The following is a 24,305-nucleotide window of genomic DNA, read 5'->3' on the forward strand; positions in this document are numbered from 1 at the left end:
GGTCAGCTCAAAAACACACTGGAATATTGAAGCCCATCTCCCATACTACTCATACACAGAGTATACAGCATTTACAGTGCCTTCAGAAAGTATTCAGACCCCTTGACTTTTTCCACATTTTGTTACATAACAGCCTCATTCTTAAATTTCTTCCTCAGCAATCTACACAAAATATCCCATAATGACAAGGTTTTTAGAAATGTATAATACACTGCTCAAAAAAATAAAGGGAACACTTAAACAACACAATGTAACTCCAAGTCAATCACACTTCTGTGAAATCAAACTGTCCACTTAGGAAGCAACACTGATTGACAATAAATTTCACATGCTGTTGTGCAAATGGAATAGACAAAAGGTGGAAATTATAGGCAATTAGCAAGACACCCCCAATAAAGGAGTGGTTCTGCAGGTGGTGACCACAGACCACTTCTCAGTTCCTATGCTTCCTGGCTGATGTTTTGGTCACTTTTGAATGCTGGCGGTGCTTTCACTCTAGTGGTAGCATGAGACGGAGTCTACAACCCACACAAGTGGCTCAGGAAGTGCAGCTCATCCAGGATGGAAACATCAATGCGAGCTGTGGCAAAAAGGTTTGCTGTGTCTGTCAGCGTAGTGTCCAGAGCATGGAGGCGCTACCAGGAGACAGGCCAGTACATCAGGAGACGTGGAGGAGGCCGTAAGAGGGCAACAACCCAGCAGCAGGACCGCTACCTCCGCCTTTGTGCAAGGAGGAGCACTACCAGAGCCCTGCAAAATGACCTCCAGCAGGCCACAAATGTGCGTGTGGAACAGCGGCTACAAAACGTCAGCCTCGTTGAGGAAATCAGGAAGCTACAAGGAGGAGCGTCTACTGAATCAGATCCAAACCAGTTGTTAATCAAGCTAACGGAAGACGACGACATCGAAACATACCTCTGTACATTTGAACGGACAGCACTACAGGGGGGGATGGCCAAGGCTGAGGTGGGCAAGTCTGCTGGCCCCGTTCCTCTCTGGGAATGCCCAAAAGGCGTATTGGGACCTGAACAACAAACAGGCGGCTAACTACGATGGACTCAAACGGGAGATACTCAGCCGCTATGGGTACAGCCTGGCCCATCGGGCTCAACTGTTCCACAACTGGAGGTTCGTAGCTGACGCATCCCCCCGAGCCCAGATGAGCGACCTACTGCGCGTCACCAGGGCATGGCTCCTAACCGACGTATCCACCCTCTCCATCCTAGACAAAGTGGTCCTGGATCGCTTCTTATGGGCACTACACCACGACATGAAGAGGGCAGCGAGTCTATTCGCGCCCCAGACCTTGGAGGGCCTCCTGGAAGCAGTGGAGACGCATCAGAACACTCAGGCCATGCTGAGTGGGAGCCGGGCCGAGTCGGCGACCCGTTTGAGGGGATGGAAGGACAGCCCCACCGCTGTGTACCCCGAACCGACAGTCGGCAGGGCCAAAGGACCGCAAACCCGTGGAGAGATGTCTGGGGTAGGGCCGACCCGACACCGATGACCCCAGGTAGATGGAGACCAAAGGAGGTGTTTTGAGTGTGGCGCCTGGGGGCACATTGTCTGGAATTGCCCGGCTCGAGAGGAGTCGATGCCATCAGCAAGCCCCAGAGGCGAGGTGGGTCACGCAGTGAACTACGTCACCTCCTGTTGGGCGCACCACAAATCAACTGCACCCATGGTCCCGGTGAAGGTTGACGGACACGACACGGAAGCTCTATTAGACTCCGGAAGTATTGTTACGCGGTATCCAACCATATGGGCCAACATCGTGACGCCACAAGGGAGCTGCCAGATGATGGTGGATGCCGTACCAGAGTTGCTGGTACCTCTCCTAGTGGGACGAGATTGTCCGCTGTTCGTGGCCCTGTGGGGGCACGAGCTGAGGAATAAAGGTATGAGCTGGCTGAAAACGAGAGCGAGGACAACCCATCACCTGTGCGGCCCGGAAGCAAACGGTTGACCAACCTGTATCTATGGGTTCGGAGTCGGAGGGGGCGCCGGAACCCGACTCCCCTGGGGAAACACTGGAGGAGGAGCCCCCCTCCTCAATTTCGAAGGGCCAGTCGAGACACATGCTGGGGGCCAACTGAGGGGACAATTCGGGACTGCCCAGTGGGAGGATCCGATCTTGAAAGCGGCCGCAGCCCAAGTGATAGCGGTGGATGGACAGCTACTTCCGGGAGTGAGTGACTGGCGATACCCCCATTTCCAAATCAAGAATAACCTTTTGTATCAGGTGTCGCGCCAACAGGGGGAACTTCGAGAGGTATTGTTGCTGCCCCAATGGTACGTGGGAACCGTTCTTCAGCTGGCCCACACCCACCTGTTGGGGGCGCACCTGGGAATGGAGAAGACCCGGGAACGGATCACCGCCCGGTTCCACTGGCCCGGGATGAGGAGAGCTGTGGAAGACTATTGTCGCAGCTGCACGGAGTGTCAAATCACTTCCCCAAAAGCACACTTCCAAAACCCACTGCTCCCCCTACCGATCATCGGGGTGCTCTTTGAACGCGTCGCCATGGACATAGTGGGACCCCTGGTAAAAACAGCACGGGGATACCGGTACATCTTGGTAAAGGTAGATTATGCCACCCGGTATCCTGAGGCCATTCCCCGACGTGCGGCGGTATCCAAGGGAATCGCCCGAGAGCTGTTACACCTCTTTAGCCGGGTGGGCATCCCGAACGAGTTCCTGACAGACCAAGGTACTGAGTTTATGTCCCGCCTAATGAAAGATTTGTGTGCTCTCCTGCAGATCAAGCAGATCCGAACCTCTGTCTTTCACCCACAGACGGATGGGCTCATCGAGTGGTTCAATAAAACGCTCAAATAAATGTTGCGGAAGGTCATCGAGCAGGACGGGAAGAACTGGGACCAGCTACTACCCCACCTAATGTTCTCAATTCGAGAAGTACCCTAGTCCTCCACTGGTTTTTCCCCTTTCGAACTGATTTCCAGGGTGTGAACGACATCAGCTTGTTCGACGCTTACCCCATGCCGAGGGTGGACGAGCTCATCGACCGATTGGGAAAGGCCCGGTACATCAGCACCCTTGACCTGATTAAAGGATATTGGCAGCCTCCTCCCGGGGGAAGAATTAATTTTCGACACCAGACGGACTATATCAATACCGGGTACTCCCGTTCAGTCTCCACAGAGCCCCGCCCACATTCCAGCGCCTGATGGACAAAGTACTTCGACCCCACCAACAGTACGCAGCGGCTTATTTGGATGATATCATCATCCACAGCCAATGTTGAGAAGAGCACCTGACGCGCCTCCAGGCAGTGCTGGACGCGCTCAGACAAGCCTGGTTGACAGCAAACCCCAAGAAATGCAAACTAGAGTTCGAGGAGGTGGAGTACCTGGGGTATTTGATCGGACAGGGGAACGTCAAGCCCCAGGAGAGGCAGGTTCACGCGGTACGTGACTGGCCCGTTGCACGTACCAAGACACAGGTCAAGTCCTTCCTGGGACTGGCAGGATACTATAGCCGGTTTATCCACTACTTTGCGGCTATAGCTTCCCCCCTCACCGATCTAACCAGGGCCCGCCTCCCGAAAACAGTGAAATGGACAGACGAGACAGAAGCGGCGTTCAGGCACCTGAAGGAAACGCTGTGCTCCCATCCGATTCTCGTAACGCCCGATTTCCAGCTGCCGATGTTGGTCCAGACGGATGCATGTGACACGGGACTAGGGGACGTTCTGTCCCAGATACACGATGGGGAGGAGCACCCAATCATGTACATCAGCTGAAAGCTGATACCCAGAGAGAAAAAGTACTCTATTGTTGAGAAAGAGTGTCTTGCGGTGAAGTGGGCACTAGACACTCTCAAGTATTACCTGTTAGGTACCAACTTCACCCTGGTCACTGACCATGCTCCCCTGGTCTGGATGGCCAGGGGAAGGGACACAAACGATCGGGTCACCAGGTGGTTCTTGTCCCTTCAACGCTTCTCTTTTTCTGTTGTGCACAGGTCAGAGGCGAAGCATGGAAACGCGGATGCCCTATCGAGAAGGGAGACATACGTCGTACTGATGACAAACCCCTCCCAGACAGAGCTAAGGGGGGGGGGGCATACAGCAGGCCACCAGGGGGAGACTCGTCGAGGTGAGGCGATGGCTCCCTCTGCTGGACGTGCCAGGTCTCGACGTGCACGTCTCTCGGGCCAGGACTAATTAGAGCTGATTGTGGTTGGTGAGTAATCAAGGGCTGATTGCTCACCAGCTGGACGGGTCCCATAAAGCTGCCAGAAGGGCAGCACACAGGAGAGGGGACTGGAGGTAGAAAGGTTACTCCCTTATAGTTGGGGACAGTTCCAGAGGTAAAAGGAGGGAGTTACATTTTTGTTCACCACAGGATACAGCAAGACACGGAGCCCAGAAGATGGCATCCCGGAGAGGGTCTCATGGGGGAGACCTATTCTTTTCTTTTGGTTTGTTATTCAAATAAACACCCTTGAAACCGAGCTAATCCTACTCTGTCCGTGTCTGATCTGTGTAAACGTTTTGACCAAACCCCCTGGTCTGCCACAAGATATATACAGTATATATATATACCTTATTTACATCAGTATTCAGACCCTTTGCTATGAGACTCGAAATTGAGCTCTGATGGATCCTGCTTCCATTAAACATCCTTGAGATGTTCCTACAATTTGATTGGAGTCCACCTGTGGTAAATGCAATTGATTGGACATGATTTGGAAAGGCACACGCCTGTCTATATAAGGTCCCACAGTTGACAATGCATGTCAGAGCAAAAACCAAGCCATGAGGTCGAGGGAATTGTCCGTAGAGAAAAGAGACAGGATAGTGTCAAGGCACAGATCTGGGGAAGGGTACCAAAAAATGTCAGAGCTCTAGAGTTCTTCTGTGGAGATGGGAGAACATTCCAGACAGACAAACATCTCTGCGGCACTCCATCAATCAGGCCTTTATGAAAGAGTGGCCAGACGGAAGCCACTCCTCATTAAAAGGCACATGACAGCCTGCTTGGAGTTTGCCAAAAGGCACCTGAAGGACTCTCAGACCATGAGAAACAAGATTCTCTGGTCTGATGAAACCAAGATTGAACTCTTTGGCTTGAATGGGGTATTGTGTGTAGATTGATGAGGGGAAAAAACAATTGAATACATTTTTGAATAAGGCTGTAACGTAACAAAATGTGAAAAAAGTCAAGGGGTCTGAACACTGTATCTGTAAGGACTGACACCGGGGATGAGAAGCAGGTACAGGGAGTCAAACATTTAATAGGAACAGACAGGTAACTGGACAGAAACATTGTCAGCACACGGGTATACAAGGACATATGAACATTAATGCAGAAGCAGGGAACAGAGCGGGGAACCAGACAGATATAGGGAAGGTAACGACAGAGGTGATTGAGTCCAGGTGAGTCCAATAATCACTGATGCGCGTGACAGGGGGAAGACAGGTGTGCGTAATGATGATGGCATGAGTGCGTAATGCGGTAGCAGCCGTGACGGTATCAATTTCAAGTGGTGGTGACATCTTAAAATTGGCTTTATCATGCAAATCTATGAACATGAAAATCTACTGTCCAGTTTTAACTCATGTTTAGGTTCGACATCAGGTTAGGGGTGTGGTTACAGTTAGGAAGGTTATGAGCCCACACAGCACAATGGTCAGTATCAGCGCATGCAAATTCTTCTAGGGAGATCTATAAGGCAGGTAGGCCGTAGGCAGGTGGCCTAGTGGTTAGAGCGTTGGGCCAGTAACCGAAAGGTTGCTGGATCAAAACCCCGAGCTGACAAGGTAAAAATCTTTCATTCTGCCCCTGAGCAAGGCAGTGGACATGGATGTCGATTATGGCAACCCCCCGCACCTCTCTGATTCAGAGGGGTTGGGTTAAATGCAGAAGTCACATTTCAGTTGAATGCATTCAGGTGTACAACTGACTAGGTATCCCCCTTTCCCTATACAGAATACAATATTATCCATCTGACAGTACATGAAATGGCATGCAAATGGTTAATTTTGAATACTAAACTAAACACCATACCATACTGGTATACATACAGTAAATACCACTCAGATGAAACAATCTGATCTGTAGAGCAACCGTAAAGAAAAGACACGTAGGCCTACATGTAGTATGACTATACAATGGGTGTAAAAAACATTAATAACAGCATCCCTGAACATTAAGAACAGCCCCCCCTTTTTGCCCTCAAAATAGCCTCAGTTCAGTGGGGCATGGACTCTACAAGGTGTTGAAAGTGTTCCACAGGGATGCTGGCCCATGTTGACTCCAATGCTTCCCACAGTTGTTTCAAGTTGGCTGGATGTCCTTTAGGTGGTGGACTATTCTTGATACACACAGAAAACTGTTGAGTGTGGAAAACCCAGCAGCATTGCAGTTCTTGACACAAACCTGCGTGCCTGGCTCCTATTACCATACCACTTTCAAAGGCACTTAAATCTTCTGTCTTGCCCATTCACGCTTTGAATGGCACACACACACAATCCATGTCTCAATTGTCTCAAGGCTTAGAAAATCCTTCTTTAACCTGTCTCCTCCCATTCATCTACACTGATTGAAGTAGATTTAACAAGTGACATCAATAAGCGACCATAGCTTTCACTTGGATTCACCTGGTCAGTCAATATGATGAAAATGTAAGAAGTCTTCAAAAAACCTTCAAACACATGGCCCATAATATGTCATTATAAGTTATAACAAGCCCAAGAGTTTACAGCGCTCCCAGGAAATTTACATGACACATTACAGTATATAAAAAAAGACTAGCAAGTTATCAGTAGCCCAGCTTATGTTTATATAATACAAACTTTGAAAATATATTTACATTTACGATAATCTTTTTAAAATAACAGTAGAGGCTTGCTTTACAACAACAACGTCAATGAATGACATTAGGATACTTATTTTAACCATTTGAACACGCATAACCTCCTTCATAGCATTATACCAAGTAGGAGATGGAGAGCATGTCTGAGGCGAGTGCTTTGCAGGAAGTATTACTGTAAATCAAGCTAGTGGAGAGACTACAATGTCATTTTCCTGGCTGGCCGACTTCCTAGAAATCCTTCTGGAAGTCTTCTTTTCTCATTATTTCATACATAATTATAATGTATAGCAGTTAAGTAAACATAATATGGGTTAAGTAAACAGAGCAAAGTGAATTGAGCTCTTGAACTACATGCTTGTGATGTGGGAAATGTCAAAAACCAATGACAAGACATGCTGTGGGTTGCACATTTGGTTCCTTGCAAGTTGTGGGAATGAAGTCATACGTTTCCTGACCAGTAAAACTGAAAGTATTTTTTTTGCCTGTTCGGGAACGTTTATTTTTAGGTTGCAGGGAGGTTCTGAGAACATTTTACTCTGGTTCTTTGAAAGTTTTCCTGGGAGGTTTTATTTATCCTCTGAGAACAGAAATGAAAGGTTATTGGTTTTTGAATAACTTCCTTTAAAACTTCACTGAATTTTTCAATAAGACTTTTAATTAAACTGCTATCTTATTTTGGGTTAACTTTCCTGAACTCCAAGCATATACATTTTTTGCGTGTGACACAGCGTCAATGAGAATCGAACCAATAATGTTCTGTTCTCTCGGCATGGAATTAGTCCACGGCACCACCAGCATGGAGCTAGCTAGCTAGTTCTTTTACAAAAACAAAACTGTTAATTTTAGTCTATTCAAACAAACCCCATTTCAAAGGAAACAAGCACTCATTAAGATTGGGTGTGGCCAATTAGTCGGTGCAGCCAACACCTGTACACACTTAACATGATACAGGATAGAGAGAGTTTTGTTGATGATGAGAATGGAATGTACAATGTCTTCAGAAAGTATTCATATCCCTTGACTTATTTCCATTTTTTTGTGTTACAGCCTGAATTCAAAATTGATTAAATTGATTTTTTCTCACCCATCTACGCACATTACCCCATAAACACAAAGTGAAAACATGTTTTTTAGAAAATGTTGCATATTTATTGAAATTAAATACAGAAATATTTTGTAAAATTTTTGCATATTATTCTTTAAACAATTCTTCAAGCTCTGTCAAGTTGGTTGTTGATCATTGCGAGACAGCCATTTTCAAGTCTTGCCATAGATTTTTAAGCCGATTTAAGGGCGTGTTCGTAAATTCTATCCGGAGTCCTAGAGAGTGCTCAGAGTTCGTTCAGGTCGTTCGTAAATTCAGAGTGTTGTCAGATTGTACATTAGTATATTCAGAGCGTTTCGCTCTTGGAGCGTTCAGAGCGCACACTGGACGCTCTGGCCGAGGACTAGGGTTGATCTGAGCGTTCTGACCTCACAACGTCAGTCAAGCACCCAAGCTAATTGGCTAATGTTGGCTAGCTACTTCCAGTAACAAATGAGAGAACACCTCACTCTGACCATTTTACTCACCATAGCGGAGCTGGCTAGGCTGTTTTCATGTTATCCAGAGTGTTGGTGACTGTAGCTGTGCTGCTGGCAACAATTTAATTACGCTTATATGCAGACGTTTACTGACACCGGCCATATTCAACGGGTGTTGAGCATTTGTAAATTCAGCAGTTATTCTGCGCTCTGGCACACTCAGACAAGGGTACTCTTAAATCTGAGTAGATAGCCAGTGATTTTTCCGAACGCACCCTAAGTCAAAAATGTAACTAGGCCACTCAAGAAGATTCAATGTTGTCTTCGTAAGCTACCCCAGTGTATATTTGGCCTTGTGTTTTAGGTTATTAAATTTGTCTCCTACTGTTTGTTGGGAAGCAGACTGAAACAGATTTTTCTCTATGATTCTGCCTGTGCTTAGCTCTATTTCATTTATTTTTATAAAACAAAAGTGCAAGTCTTGCAAATGATAAGCATACAGTATCCATAACATGATGCAGCCACCACTATTCTCAAAAATATGAAGTGGTACTCAGTGATGTGTTGGATTTGTCCCAAACATAACACTTTGAAAACTGTCTTCTGCCCCTCCCAAAAGACAGAATTTGTAGATAATTGGCCCTCTTTCTGGGACTCACCCACAAACAGGACCAAGCCTGGCCTGCTGAGGAGTGATGGACTCCATCCTCGCTGCAGGGGGGGTCTCATCTTATCTATGAACATAGACAGAGCTCTAACTTCTCTTGCTCCACAATGCGACAGAGTGCAGGCCAGGCAGCAAGCTGTTAGCCAGCCTCCCAGCTTAGTGGAGTCTGCCACTAGCACAGTCAGCATAGTCAGCTCAGGTATAACCATTGAGACCATGTCTGTGCCTCGATCTAGGTTGAGCAAAACAAAACATGGAGGTGTTCGCCTTAGCAATCTCACTGGAATAAAGACCTCCTCCATTCCTGTCATTATTGAAGGAGATTGTGATGTCTCACATCTCAAAATAGGGTTACTTAATGTTAGATCTCTCACTTCTAAGGCAGTCATAGTCAATTAACTAATCACTGATCATAATCTTGATGTGATTGGCCTGACTGAAAAATGTCTCATGCTTGTTATATTTAGTGTGTTAAATGAGTCCTCTCCTCCTGGATAAACTAGTGACCATATCCCCCGCGCATCCTGCAAAGGCAGAGGTGTTGCGAACATTTATGATAGCAAATGTCAATTTACCAACAACAAAAAAAGACAGCGTTTTCGTCTTTTGAGCTTCTAGTCATGAAATCTATGCAGCCTACTCAATCACTTTTTTTTGTTCCTCACAGAGTTCCCTGGATTCCTATCGGACCTTGTAGTCATGGCAGATAATATACACATTTTTGGTGACTCACATGGAAAAGTCTACAAACCCACTCCAAAAGGCTTTCGGAGCCATCATCGACTCAGTGGCTTTAGTCCAACATGTCTCCGGACCTACTCATTGCCACACTCATACCTTGGATCTAGTTTTGTCCCGTGGAATAAATATTGTGGATCTAAATGTTTTTCCTCATAATCCTGGACTATCGGACCACCATGTTATTACATTTGCAATCACAACAAATAATCTGCTCAGACCCCAACCCAGGATCATCAAAAGCCATGCTATAAATTCTCGGACAACCCAAAGATTCCTAGATGCCCTTCCAGACTTCCTCCATCTACCCAAGGATGTTGGAGTACAAAAATCTGTTAATCACCTAACTGAGGATCTTAATTTAACCTTGTGTAATACCCTAGATGCAGTCACACCCCTAAAAACCAAAAACATTTGTCACAAGAAATTTGCTCCCTGGTATACAGAAAATACCCGAGCCCTGAAGCAAGCTTCCAGAAAATTGGACCGGAAATGGTGCTCCACCAAACTGGAAGTCTTCCGACTATCTTTGAAAGACAACAACGTGCAATATCGAAGAGCCCTCACTGCTGCTCAATCATCTTATTTTTCCAACCTAATTGAGGTGAATAAGAACACTTCAGCAGTGGTAAATTCATTAACTTCTTTAATGAAAAGATCATGAACATTAGAATGCAAATTACACACTCCACTTTGAATCTGCGTATTTCTCCAAAGCCCAGTTATCCTGAGTCTACACAGAACTGCCTGGACCTAGGATCAATGGAGACGCTCAAGTTTTTAAAATCCTGTATCTCTTGACACATTCATGAAAATAATCATGGCCTCTAAACCGTCAAGCTGCATACTGGACCATATTCCAACTATATTACTGAAAGAGCTACTTCCTGTGGTTGGTCCTCCTATGTTGAACAAAATAAATGGCTCCCTATCCACCGGATGTGTACCAAATAAAGCCTCTCTTGAAAAAGCCAAATATCGACCGGGATTATTTTTTAAACTATCGGCCTATATCGAATCTCCCATTCCTCTCTCTGCCTTCCTGAAGACAAATAATGTATATGAAATGCTTCAGTCTGGTTTTAAACCCCAACATAGCACTGAGATTGCATTTGTGAAGGTGGTAAATTACCTTTTAATGGCGTCAGACCAAGGTTCTGCATTTGTCATTGTGCTCCTAGACCTTTGTGCTGATTTGACACCATTGATCACCACATTCTTTTGGAGAGATTAGAAACCCTAATTGGTCTACACGGACAAGTTCTTACCTGGTTTCGAACTTATCTGTCGGAAAGATATCAGTTTGTTTCTGTGGATGGTTTGTCCTCTGACAAATCAATTGTACATTTCAGCGTTCCTCAAGGTTTCATTTTAGGACCACTATTGTTTTCACTATATATTCTACCTCTTGGTGATGTCATTCGGAAATAAAATGTACACTTTCACTGCTATGCGGAAGACACACAGCTGTACATTTCGATGAAACATGGTGAAGCCCCAAAATTGCCTACCCTGGAAGCCTGTGTTTCAGACATAAGGAAGTGGATGGCAGCAAATGTTTCACTTTTAAACTCGGACAAAACAGAGATGCTTGTTCTAGGTCCCAAGAAACAAAGAGATCTTCTGTTGAATCTGACAATTAATCTTGATGGTTGTACAGTCGTCTCAAATAAAACTGTGAAGGACCTCTGCGTTATTCTGGACCCTGATCTCTCTTTTGACGAACATATCAAGAATATTTAAAGGACAGCTTTATTCCATCTTCGTAACATTGCAAAAATCTAAAACTTTTTGTCCAAAAATTATGCAGAAAGGCTAATCCATGCTTTTATCACTTCTAGATTAAACTACTACAATGCTCTACTTTCCGGCTGCCCGGATAAAGCACTAAATAAACTTCAGTTAGTGCTAAATACGGCTGCTAGAATCCTGACTAGAACCAAAAAATGTTATCATATTACTCCAGTGCTAGCCTCCCTACATTGGCTTCCTGTTAAGGTTAGGGCTGATTTCAAGGTTTTACTGCTAACCTACAAAGCATTACATGGGCTTGCTCCTACCTGTCTCTCCGATTTGGTCTTGCCGTACATACCTACACGTACGCTATGGTCACAAGATGCAGGCCTCCTTATTATTCTTTAGAATTTCTATAGCAAACAGCTGGAGGCAGGGCTTTCTCCTATAGTGCTCCATTTTTATTGAATGGTCTGCCTATCCTTGTGAGAAATGCAGACTCGGTCTCAACCTTTAAGTCTTTACTGAAGACTCATCTCTTCAGTAGGTCCTATGATCGAGTGTAGTCCTGCTCAGGGGTGCAAAGGTGAACGGCAAGGCACTGGAACAACAAACTGCCGTTGCTGTCTGCCTGGCCGGCTCCCCTCTCTCCACTGGGATTCTCTGCCTCTGACCCTATTATGCGGGCTGAGTCACTGTACTAGTCCTCCTCCATGCCGTCCCTAGGAGGGGTGCATCACTTGAGTGGGCTGAGTCACAGATTTTCCTGTCCAGTTTTGTGCCCCCTCGGGCTTGTGCGGTGGAGGAGATCTATATTCAGCCTTGTCTCAGGGTAGTAAGTTGGTGGTCTGTTGATATCCCTCTAGTGGTGTGGGGGCTGTGCTTTGGTAAAATGGGTGGGGTTATATCCTGCCTGGTTGGCCCTGTCCGGGGGTATCGTTGGATGGGGTCACAGTGTCCCGCGACCCACCCCTGCCTCAGTCTCCAATATCTATGCTGCAATAGTCTATCTGCCAGGGGGCTAGGGTCAGTCTGTTATATCTGGTGTAATTCTCCTGTCTTATCTGGTGTCCTGTGTGAATTTAAGTTTGGCCCCTCTAATTCTGTCTTTCTCCCTCGCTCCCTCACCTCCCTGAAGATCTAAGGACCTGGCCTGATGACTCCTGGCTGTCCCTAGACCACCCGGTCATGCTGCTGCTCCAGTTTCAACTGTTCTGCCTGCGGCTAGAGAACCCTGACCTGTTTACCAGACGTGCCCGGACCTTGTCCCGGACCTGCTGTTTTCGACTCTCTCTTTCTACCGCACCTGCTGTCTCAACCTCTGAGTGTTCGGCTATGAAAAGCCAACTGACATTTACTCCTGAGGTACTGACCTGTTGCACCTTCTACAACCACTGTGATTATTATTTGACCCTGCTGGTTATCTCTGAACATTTGAACATCTTGATGAACAATCTGGCCTTAAATGGCCATGTACTCTTATAATCTCCACCTGGCACAGCCAGAAGAGGACTGGCCACCCCTCAGAGCCTGGTTCCTCTCTAGGTTTTAGACTGGGTTTCTGTATAGCACTTTGCGACATCTGCTGATGTAAAAATGGCTTTATAAATACATTTGATTGATTGATTGTATTCAGGACGTAAAGTTAATTTCTTTGCCACATTTTAGCAGTTTTACTTTAGTGCCTTATTGCAAACAGGATGCATGTTATGGAATATTGTCATTCTGTACAGGCTTTCTTCTTTTCACTCTGTCATTTAGGTTAGTATTGCAGAGTAACTGCAATATTGTTGGTCACAGCCATTAAACTGTGCAACTGTTTAAAGTCACCATTGGCCTCAGTGAAATACCTGAGTGGTTTTCTTCCTCTCCAGCAACTGAGTTAGGAATGACGCCTGTATCTTTGTAGTGACTGGGTGTATTTTTACACCATCCAAAGTGTAATTAATAACTTCACCATGCTCTAAGGGATACTCAGTGTCTGCTTTTTATATTTTTACCCATCTACCAATAGGTGCCCTTCTTTGCGAAGCATTGGAAAATCTCCCTGGTCTTTGTGGTTGAATCTGTGTTTGAAATTCACTGCTCGACTGAGGGATCTTACAGATACAGTCATTGTATGTGTGGCGTACAGAGATGAGGTAGTCATTCAAAAATCATGTTAAACACTATTATTACACACAGAGTGAGTCCATGCAACTTATTATGTGACTTTTTAAGCACATTTTTACTGCTGATGTCACACCCTGATCTTAGTTATCTTTGTTTTCTTTATTTTTTGGTTAGGTCAGGGTGTGACAAGGGTGGTTTGTTTAGTTTTTATATTGTCTAGGGGTGTTTGTATGTCTAGGGGTTTGTCTAGTCTAGGTGTTTGTATGTCTATGGTTGCCTAGATTGGTTCTCAATCAGAGGCAGCTGTTTATCGTTGTCTCTGATTGGGGACCATATTTAGGTAGCCATATTCCTTGGGTATTTTGTGGGTTGTTATTCAATGTTTAGTTGCCTGTTTTGCACTAGCCATATTGCTTCACGGTTCGTTTTGTTGTTTTGTTTAGTTCTGTTCAGTGTTCTCTCTTTTATTAAAGAGTTATGTTCGCTTACCACGCTGCGCCTTGGTCTCCTCATTATGACGACCGTGATAGCTGAACTTATTTAGGCTTGCCATAACAAAGGGGTTGAATACTTATTGACTGGACATGACACACAATCTCAATTTTATCTATTTTAAATATAGGCTGTAACACAATATTAAATCGAAAAAGTCAAGGGGTGTGAATACTTTCTGAAGGCACTGTATATGTTTTAAATAACATTCTTAAAATGGTCTCTGAACGTTACTAAAGTTTTGTGTTTTTTTATGTACACTTTTCTTAAAGGTTCAATGCAGCCTTTTCTGGGTAACAATTAAGGATCTTACTGTAATTGCTTTCAATTAAAATGTTCAAAAATAGCTTCTTAGCAATTTCTCAAGCAATAATTTAGCTGAGACTGTTGTTTGAGTGGGGACGGTAAAACTGAAAATGATCTGTTATTGGCAGAGAGGTTAGGAACTCTTTCTTATTGGTCTATTAACTCATTTACTGCATTGTGATGTCACCATGGAAGGCCAAACTCCATCCCATCAAAACAGGCTGAAATTTCAGGCGGTCTTTTCAAACAGCTCTCACACTAAAAGGGCATTATCATAATTTTCACAATGTCACAGTATTATTCCAACATCATAGTGTGGCAATATATATAAAATACAGGGAAATCATGTTTTTGACTGCACTGGGATTTTAACGTCCTGAGGACAGAATGTATGTTTTTTAATAACATCCTTAGAAAGTTCTCTGAACGTTACTAAAGTTTTCTTGTGGTTTTTATAAAAAAAAATTATATTGTTCTCTGAACTATTTGAGAACATGACTTTAAATAGAACCATTAGGAAACCTGTAGGAAACGTTATGCTGAAGGACTGAAATTCCCAAAGAAGAACATTGTTTGTTAACTAACGTTCTCTGAACTATTTGAGAACATTCCCAATGTCAAACCAGTTGGAGAATGTTCATAGAACATTACCAAAATGTAAATTAATTGTCACCATGTTTGAACTTTTAGGAAACACTCTGTTAAAGTAATGAAATACCAAGTCTAGGTACAAAAGGCACAGAAGAAAATTCTCAGAATTTTCAGAAGAAAATGATTTGTTTCTGGCCATTTTGAGCCTGTAATCGATCCCACAAATACTGATGCTCCAGATACTCAACTAGTCTAAAGATGGTCAGTTTTATTGCTTCTTTAATTAGCACAACAGTTTTCAGCTGTGCTAATATAATTTCAAAAGGGTTTTCTAATGATTGATTAGCCTTTTAAAATGATAAACTTGGATTAGCTAATACAACGTGCCATTGGAACACAGGAGTGATGGTTGCTGATAATGGGCCTCTATACACCTATGTAGATATTCCATAAAAAATCAGCTGTTTCCAGCTACAATAGTAATTTACAACATTAACAATGTCTACACTGTATTTCTGATCAATTTGATGTTATTTTAATGGATAAAAAATTTGCTTTTCTTTCAAAAACAAGTAAATTTCTAAGTGACACCAAACTTTTGAACGGAAGTGTCACGTTCCTGACCTGTTTTTCCTTTCTCTTGTATGATTTTAGTTGATCAGGGCGTGAGTTGGGGTGGGTTGTCGAGGTGTTTGTTCTATGTTGGGATGTTTGTGTTCGGCCGGGTATGATTCTCAATCAGAGACAGCTGTCAATCGTTGTCCCTGATTGAGAATCATACTTAGGCAGCCGGTGATTCACGTGGTTTTGGTGGGTGGTTGTATCTCGTGTCAGTGTTCGTGCCACACGGGACTGTTTGCGGTTTTGTCACGTTTGTTGTTTTGTATTTTGAAGTGTTCAGTCTATTTTCATTAAATAATGAACACTAACCACTCTGCGTTTTGGTCCTCTTCTTCTGTCAGCGAGGACAGCCGTTACAGGAAGTGTACATATTACCTCAATTACCGGTATAGCCTCGATATTGTGTTACTTAAAAATATCAAATTTTGTATTTTTGTGCAAATATTTTCTTACTTAAAAAAACAACTCTGCATTGTTGCTTATAGGCTAGTAAGTAAGCATTTCACGGTAAGGTCTACCTACACCTGTTGTATCCGGCACGTGACAAATAAAATTGGATTTGATGCCAAGAAAATAAGAATGTTTGTTCTAAAGCCAAGAAACTAACCTGCACAATTCCTAGAAAGTTGTGAGAAGGTTGTATGCAAACTATAGACAACTATAGAACAACCACACTTTCACCAAACTCTAAGAAACTGATGGTTCTCAGAACGTTATGTGTTAGCTGGGTATTTTAGGAGAAAATCATATTTTAATGAGAGTCACAGCTTAAACATTCATCACATTATGTTTCTGTCATACAAGTCTTTTTTTCCAGTTAAAGGAGAAAGTGTTCTGAGGTGAATTTGAAAATGTTTGGGCTGTTTATGAATTCCACTGGGTGCTTAGATCAGGTGTGTAGGATAACACGATTTGACCCACAGTGTGGTACCCAGCTTTTTAATACTTGAGTGAGCAGTATACAAAAGGCCAACTTGAGTGCTATGGCTAGGCCTGCCACTTTCGTGTATTGCTGATATAAACTGTATATAAGAGTTAGTTATGTGCCAGTGAAGTCATCCCTCTCAGAGGTGTTGTATTCTGTCTTTTAACAAGTGTTTGAGACATTCACCCTTGGTCATGGGGCCCCATCTAAACACATAATTAGTCATCCAATAATGGAGAAGTGGCATGGGAGAGAGACAGCACTAAGTGCACTGGCATCGTTCACGTTGTCTCCTTCCATCATAGATGTCACTTCACTACCATTTACAGTCATCTTTGGTTGAGGTGCACAGCTGAGACTCGGGCGTTGTATAAACTGTGTTCATGTTACTGGGTAGCTACCATGACAAAGCTTAGTTTTTAGTTTTTTAGTTTTTTTGCATAGTTAATTATTCATTTAACTTCAAGGTATTTACACAATTTGGAAGTTGCGACATTTGAATGGATAAAACCAAGAGAACAACTCCTTTCAATAAATTATTTATGAGATAAATGAAATCACAAATAAATCACATAATTTGTGAGAAAAAAAATCAACAAGCTCATGATGGCTGGTTGAGGGGAAGCCTAAAGGTTTTTCTCGAGAACTTAGTTAATACTGACCCAGGGGGGCACCGGAGATTACGCAGGTTTTTGGCGAGTCAAGTGACAACTGTTAGTTATGATGGGACATTAAAAGGATACAGTGTTCTTTCTTACCATCCATCTACAGTCTGGGTTTTGCTGATGAGACGTTGACATCAACACAGACGCCCCGCTGGGTATATGAGTCAAGAGAGCATTTTCATGTTTTTCCATCCACTGGACATTTGGCGAGGTTGAGGACAATTTAGGCTATTGAACAACAGCAAACATGAAACGTGGAATTTACAAGACAAACATCTGTCGCAGTATCTGCTTGGATTTGAATGGACTTATGAAGTAGCCTAAAGAACGGCTATCTAAAAAAGAACAAATAGCGTGCATTTGATAGCCTACTTCTGGATTGGAAACATGAACGATACACGTAATTCCTCTACACATACGTTGCCTGACAAGACAGCAGAAGCGATGGCTGTACCCGTATTAATGTTTGCAGTTGGTGTCATTGGAAATATAATAGCAATAGCCGCTCTTTCTGGATCTAAGCAGGAGCGCAAATCCTCCGCGTTCTTCGCCCTAGTTTGTGGTTTGGCTGTTACGGATCTGCTTGGGACTTGTTTGGCCAGCCCAATCACTATAGCAACTTACCTCAATGAAAATGTGTTATATGATAATACTGACCTTTGTGAATTCCATTCCTTTTTGTTGCTGTTCTTCGGAGTGGCTGGGCTAAGTATTATATGCGCAATGTCTGCTGAGCGCTACCTCGCGATATGCTGCCCTTACACTTACCAAAGATGGGGAATTGACCAACATTTTGCACGCAAGTGCTTGTTTTGCATTTATCTCAGCAACATTGCATTTTGTTGTCTCCCAGTGATGGGCATGGCTGGAAGCATTTGTCAGCCCTCCAAAACGTGGTGCTTCATCAACTGGAGGGCTGTTAAGACACTGCCTGCAACATATTCGTTTTTATATGCCAGTGTGAGTTTTTTACTGATATTGATGACGATAGTACTCAACTTTGCCGTTTGTGGCACTCTGTTGATAATGCGTCGCAGGAAAATACAAAGTCCAGTTACAAGAGGGAGCACACGGGCGCGCTGGAAAGCGCTTTCCTCCGGTGTGGAAGCGCAAATGATGACGGTGCTCATGGTGACCTCCGTGGTTGTTTTAGGTTGCTCAGCGCCGCTGGTGGTAAGAAACGTTTTGTCTTAATATTATGCTTTCATGTAGGTTACCTAAGAGGGAAGCAGTACACCTAACATCTCGTTTTATTCTGCTGTAGGTACGCGTATTTTCTAACCAGATAACATGGGCAGAGAATTCACATGCAGATTTGATGGCTATTCGGATCGCCTCGATCAACGCCATCCTTGACCCTTGGATCTACATCCTCCTGAGAAGGACTTTGTTCCGTAAGATTCAGAGATTCTCTAAAGTGTTTTACAGTAGTCGCAAAGGCAAAGCACCCATGTTGCCAGTAAAATCATCACAAAGGACTTTCCACTACCAAGGAGACATTACAAACACCCATGTATTCACACCTCTGTGAAGCGCCTTGCATAAAAAACATAATTCACCTGCCCGCCACAGTCGCCCAGTGCGCCCACGTCACCCAGGGGGACAAAGCTTGCCAATACTCCCCACAAGTTGTCCGATATCCAGTTTCACAATGTGTTCTGTCGATATAATTGATGATGGGTGGCAATTCACCTGTTTTAAATATATAACTTTAAAAAACAGTAGATTAATTAAACAAATGAACCATGTAACAGTTCAATTATAGATAGTACTATGGGCTCAAGCATTTGGCTTGGCTCAATCACAGCATGTATAAGTATTACACAAACAATAAATATGACATTGTGAAGTTAAAGAGATCAGTTGTATAAACACCAGGTGTGTTTAGTGCTGCTAACCAATTCAGACTTTTTAAGTTCATTGGTAATATCAATGAGCAAAGAGTGGGTCTACAGAATGATCAGGTTTTGAGCCTGTCTAGTGTTGGCCTGAGATGACCCCTTGTTTTTCCCCATTGTGGCCACAGAGAGGTTGTTCATTACTTGGGTAAAGGTCCAATGCAGCCGTTTTTATCTCAATATCAAATAATTTCCGGATAACAATTAAGTACCTTACTGTGATTGTTTTTAATTAAAATGGTCAAAAATTAACAAAAATAACTTCTTAGCAAAGAGCAGTTCTTCAAGCAAGAATTTTGCTAGGACTCTCTGGGATTGGTCTGAGCGGGGAGGCTCAAACGGAAAACTAGCTATTGGCAGAAAGGTTTCGAACTCTCTTTCTTATTGGTCTATTTGGTGATGTCACCAGGCAGACCAAAATTGCATCCCACCCAAACAGGCAGAAATGTCAGGCAGCCTTTTCAAACAGCTCTTACACTAAAAGGACATTAACATAATTTTCACAATTTTACAGTATTATTCCAACCTTATAGTGTGGAAATATGTATAAAACACAAAAAATCTAGTTTTTGTTTGCACTAACCAAGACCCTTGTTGATAGATTCACTGTGTCATCATCCTTAGCGGTGATGGCAGAAAGCGGATTTTGCCAGTTCAGGGATACTTCTGTTTCCCCTGAAAAACGGAAGTGGGGACTTCACTTAAATAGGGTTTTGACCAGAGGTGGCGCCTCCTCTTCACAACGAATCACGCCAATACTTTTATTTTCTTGAAACTTGCATAAAGTAGAGCAGAGCTCAACTTTTTCTACCGCTCTGCTAGCAGCGTTCTCGCCACTCACTTTCCCACAATCTCCCACACATTTCTCTGTGTTCCCTCATTGAAAATGAAAAGGGGGAAGAACTTCTCCTGACGAATTCGTTGTTGGTGAAAACCCACTGTCAGGCGTCATTCTGTCCCTGTTACGTTAGGTTACTGTGCCATAGACCCTTGAGGGGCTAATGGATCAAGCTCAAAGGCAGTTAATGCACAAGATGTAGTTTAATCTCCCGGATCTACTCTATACCCTGAAGGGGCAACAAACGCAAAGTAACAGACATTTCACATCAGACACTTTGATGTCTCTTCTGCAGAGTTGTAAACAACCTCAGAGGAGCAGGATGTGTCCAAGTGTTTCTCTCAAAACTTTGGACTGAATTCTAAACACTGTCCAGCAACTGTACTTGCGACTGCAGTTACTCTCAAAAACAGGCATTGAACTTTGTCATGGAGGTCATGGGAGAGAGAGGGACTCATCCCCAGGGAGATGATTAGTTCCCCTAGGTTGTGTTCCTATTTTCTACCCTTCACCCAGAAGTGTGCACTTGTTCACTTCCACTCATGCATTTAAAAGTATTGGATTGGTGAAAGCGGCTGGAGGGACTTTCCACCCGTTCCTTTTAAAGGAATGTACCGGTACAAATCAAATCAAAGTTTATTGGTCACGTACATACACAGTTTAGCAGATGTTATAGCAGTTGCAGCGAAATGCTTGTGTTACTAGCTCCTAACAATGCAGTAAAATGTCAAACAAGTATCAAATAATTAAAATATTTGTAAAAAAGTACAGCAAAAAAAAAAACGTAGGTAAGAATCAAATTAATAACCCAAATAGCACTGTAACAGTAATCAAAATGCAATCTATACGTATGTACCATAGACATTAAAATCAGATTTGTCCACCAGAAGAATTTACACAATATATACTAAGAATGATATGTACAGCAGTATATATATATATTAGAGTGAGCTATGTCAAGAATCCAGTATATAAATAAATATGCAGTATGTATAAACAGTGTAACCAAATACAAAGTACAGTAGTAGAAGTATTAGAATGAGCTATGCCAGGGATATACATGATGATAGCGGTTCAACAATCCGATGGCCTGGTAATAGAAGCAGTTTTTTTTTGTCTCTGGGTCTTGGCACTGATGCACCTGTACTGATTCCGTCTGCTAGACGGTTGCCGAGTAAACAGTCCATGGCTCAGGTGACTAAGATCCTTAATGATCTTCTTGGCCTTCCTTTGACTCCGAGCGCTGTAAATGTCCTGGAGTGCAGGCCACCGGTGATGCGTTGGGCTGACTACAACACCCTCTGAAGAGCTATGTGGTTGAGGGCAGTGCAGTTGCCAGACCAGGAAGTGATGTGGCCCGACAGAATGTTCTCAGTGGCGCATCTGTAGAAATTCCTTCCATAATCTCATCAGCCGCCTGAGGTTGTAGAGGCACTGTTGCGCCTTCTTCACCCCGGTGTTGATGTGGTGAGACCATTTCAGGGCGGCTACCCTCACCAACAGTGGTCGGCCAGTCAGTCACACAGGGAGGAGATTAGACCTGAGGCCCTGAGCTTAGTGACGAGGATATGGTCCTTGACTAGCCTCTCAAAGCACTTCATGATGACAGATAGTAATTTAGTTCAGTTTGCTTGGGTACAGGAACAATGGTGGGCATCTAGAAGCAAGTTGGATGACAGATTGGGATATTGAGAGGTTGAAAATGTTCGTAAACACTCCAGCCAGCTGGTCTGCGCATGCTCAGAGAACGCGGCTTCGGATGCCATCTGGGCTGGTAGCCTTGCGAGGGTTAACATGTTTGAAGGTCCTACTCACGTTGACTACAGAGAATGGGAGCCCAGTCTTCATGAGCAGCGGGGGCCCATGTCATCGACTCTGTGTTGTTTTCCTCAAAGCAGACGAAAAATGTGTATACTTTGTGAGAAGGTTAAAGAGATGAACAGCCCATACGAAAAAGTAATATATGGCAATACTTATCTAATCAAGATATTTGTTTATTTTTCACGTTTTTTTTTACAAACGTTGTAGATCGTTGACAAAAAAATGACAATTAAATCCATTTTAATCCCACTTTGTAACACGATAAAATGTGGAAAAAGTCAAGGGGTATGAATACTTTCTGAAGACACTGTATATGTCCCTTATGTCACACTACCTGCAATATTTCAGTGATACTTGTAGTCATGGTAATAAAACATTAGAACAAACAACACAAAACAATAAAAACTTAATTTCATCCTATTCATTAAATGTTTTTCTCTCATTACCTCTTAAATCAGCCATTTTATTGTTGTAAGCCGTTCCCACTTGTCCCTTTGTTACACCCGGGAAGCACTCTTGCCAGCATCTGTGGGTGGAAGCAACAAATAGAAGATACAGAGCACATAGAACAGTTAGGGGTTGGGTTTGGGCTCATAAATTAAGAGATACTGTATATATATTTTTTTTTAATTGAAAAACTATTATGTGAAAAGCTTATCAGATTCAGTTTAATAAGTAATCCTTGACCATTAATGCACTATTTGCAATGACCGATTTATACATTCAATTAAGGGATTAACTTTTTTACGCCTTATAGCCAGTCATATGGCTCCTTACCCTGAAAGTAGAAACTGTAATCCATGGTTAGAGTTGTTAACCTGAGAGGAGGATGCACATTTGTGGCCTGCTGGAGGTCATTTTGCAGGGCGCTGGCAGTGCACCTCCTTGCACAAAGGCGGAGGTAGCGGTCCTGCTGGTGGGTTGTTGCCCTCCTACGGCCTCCTCCACGTCTCCTGATGTACTGGCCTGTCTCGTGGTAGCGCCTGCATGCTCTGGACACTACGTTGACAGACACAGCAAACCTTTTTGCCACAGTTCGCATTGATGTGCCATCCTGGATGAACTGCACTACCTGAGCCACTTGTGTGGGTTGTAGACTCCGTCTCATGCTACCACTAGAGTGAGAGCACCGCCAGCATTCAAAAGTGACCAAAACATCAGCCAGGAAGCATAGGAACTGAGAAGTGGTCTGTGGTCACCATCTGCAGAATCACTCCTGTTTTGGGGGGTGTCTTGCTAATTGCCTATAATTTCCACCTTTTGTCTATTCCATTTGCACAACAGCATGTGAAATTTATTGTCAATCAGTGTTGCTTCCTAAGTGGACAGTTTGATTTCACAGAAGTGTGATTGACTTGGAGTTACATTGTGTTGTTTAAGTGTTCCCTTTATTTTTTTGAGCAGTGTACTTTAAAGTACTACTTAAGTAGTTGTTGTGGTATCTGTATTTTGCTTTACTATTTATATTTTTTGCCAATTTTTACTTTACTACATTCCTAAAGAAAATAATGTATTTTTTACTCCATACATTTTCCCTGACTCCCAAAAGTACCTGTTACATTTTGAATGCTTAGCAGGACAGGAAAATGGTCCATTCACACACTTATCAAGAGAATATCCCTGGTCATCCCTACTGCCTCTGATCTGGTGGACTCACTAAACACACATGCTTCATTTGTAAATTATGTTTGAGTTTTGGAGTGTGCCCCTGGCTATCCGTCAATAAAAATAAAAAAAGTAAATTGTGCTGTCTGGTTTGCTTAATATAAGGAATTTGAAATTATTTATACTTTTACTTTTGATACTTAAGTATATTTTAGCAGTTACATTTACTTTGATACTTAAGTATATTTAAAAACAAAAACTTTTAGACTTTTACTCAAGTAGTATTTTTGCCAGGTGACTTTCACTTAAGTCATTTTCTATTAAGGTATCTTTACTTTTACTAAAGTATGACAATTAGGTACTTTTTTCACCACAGAATTTTGTAAGGCGTGTGCGAAATGTACGTTATTTAAATACATATTTTCAAATATGTCACGTTCTTTGATATATAAGGCCATATATTACTTTTCCAAATGGGAGCAGCCCAAGTCTTTGTGTAATAGTTTGTTAGAGAAATGTGACGGAAAGTCCATAGCTCTAGCCAAGGAGTGTCAAACTCCTTCCTTTGAGGGCCTAGTGTCTGCAGGTTTTTGTTTTTTCCTTTAAATTAAAACCTAGACAACCAGATGAGGGGAGTTCTTTACTAATTAGTGACCTTATATCATCAATCAAGTACAAAGGAGGAGCAAAAACCTGCAGACACTTGGCCCTCTGTGGAATGAGTTTGACTTGTGCCCTAGCCCCTATGGCACAGTTAACATTGGACATGTGGAGCTATTTCTACCAATACAAAGCCCTATAGAGCCCCACAGGGGAGGTGTCATAATACCCACAAAACCTAGTAGTCAAACAGGGAAATGGTTCCAATTGTTTTTTCAACAGGTAATTTTAGAAACACTTAAAAAAAAATAAAGGGCTGTTTCATGT

At 43.1% G+C, this 24,305-nt stretch overlaps 1 protein-coding gene across 1 annotated transcript; it reads left to right on the forward strand.

Moving 5' to 3' along the window:
• Positions 1 to 17,317: 17,317 nt before the first annotated feature.
• On the forward strand, positions 17,318 to 23,489 carry LOC129810934 (prostaglandin E2 receptor EP4 subtype-like). The gene is made up of 2 exons (XM_055861945.1): positions 17,318 to 18,389; positions 18,481 to 23,489. The coding sequence occupies exons 1-2, from the start codon at positions 17,604 to 17,606 to the stop codon at positions 18,745 to 18,747; spliced, it is 1,053 nt and encodes a 350-aa protein (XP_055717920.1). The 5' UTR covers positions 17,318 to 17,603; the 3' UTR covers positions 18,748 to 23,489.
• Positions 23,490 to 24,305: the final 816 nt, after the last annotated feature.

This window comes from Salvelinus fontinalis, chromosome 14 (genome assembly GCF_029448725.1).
Source record: "Salvelinus fontinalis isolate EN_2023a chromosome 14, ASM2944872v1, whole genome shotgun sequence".
Taxonomy (NCBI): domain Eukaryota; kingdom Metazoa; phylum Chordata; class Actinopteri; order Salmoniformes; family Salmonidae; genus Salvelinus; species Salvelinus fontinalis.

Excerpts from the sequence above, each read along its gene's own strand:
- LOC129810934 (XM_055861945.1), top strand. The coding sequence starts at position 17,604 with ATGAACGATACACGTAATTCCTCTACACATACGTTGCCTGACAAGACA. Across the intron at positions 18,390-18,480 it reads GTTGCTCAGCGCCGCTGGTG|GTACGCGTATTTTCTAACCA; the intron begins GTAAGAAACGTT and ends ATTCTGCTGTAG.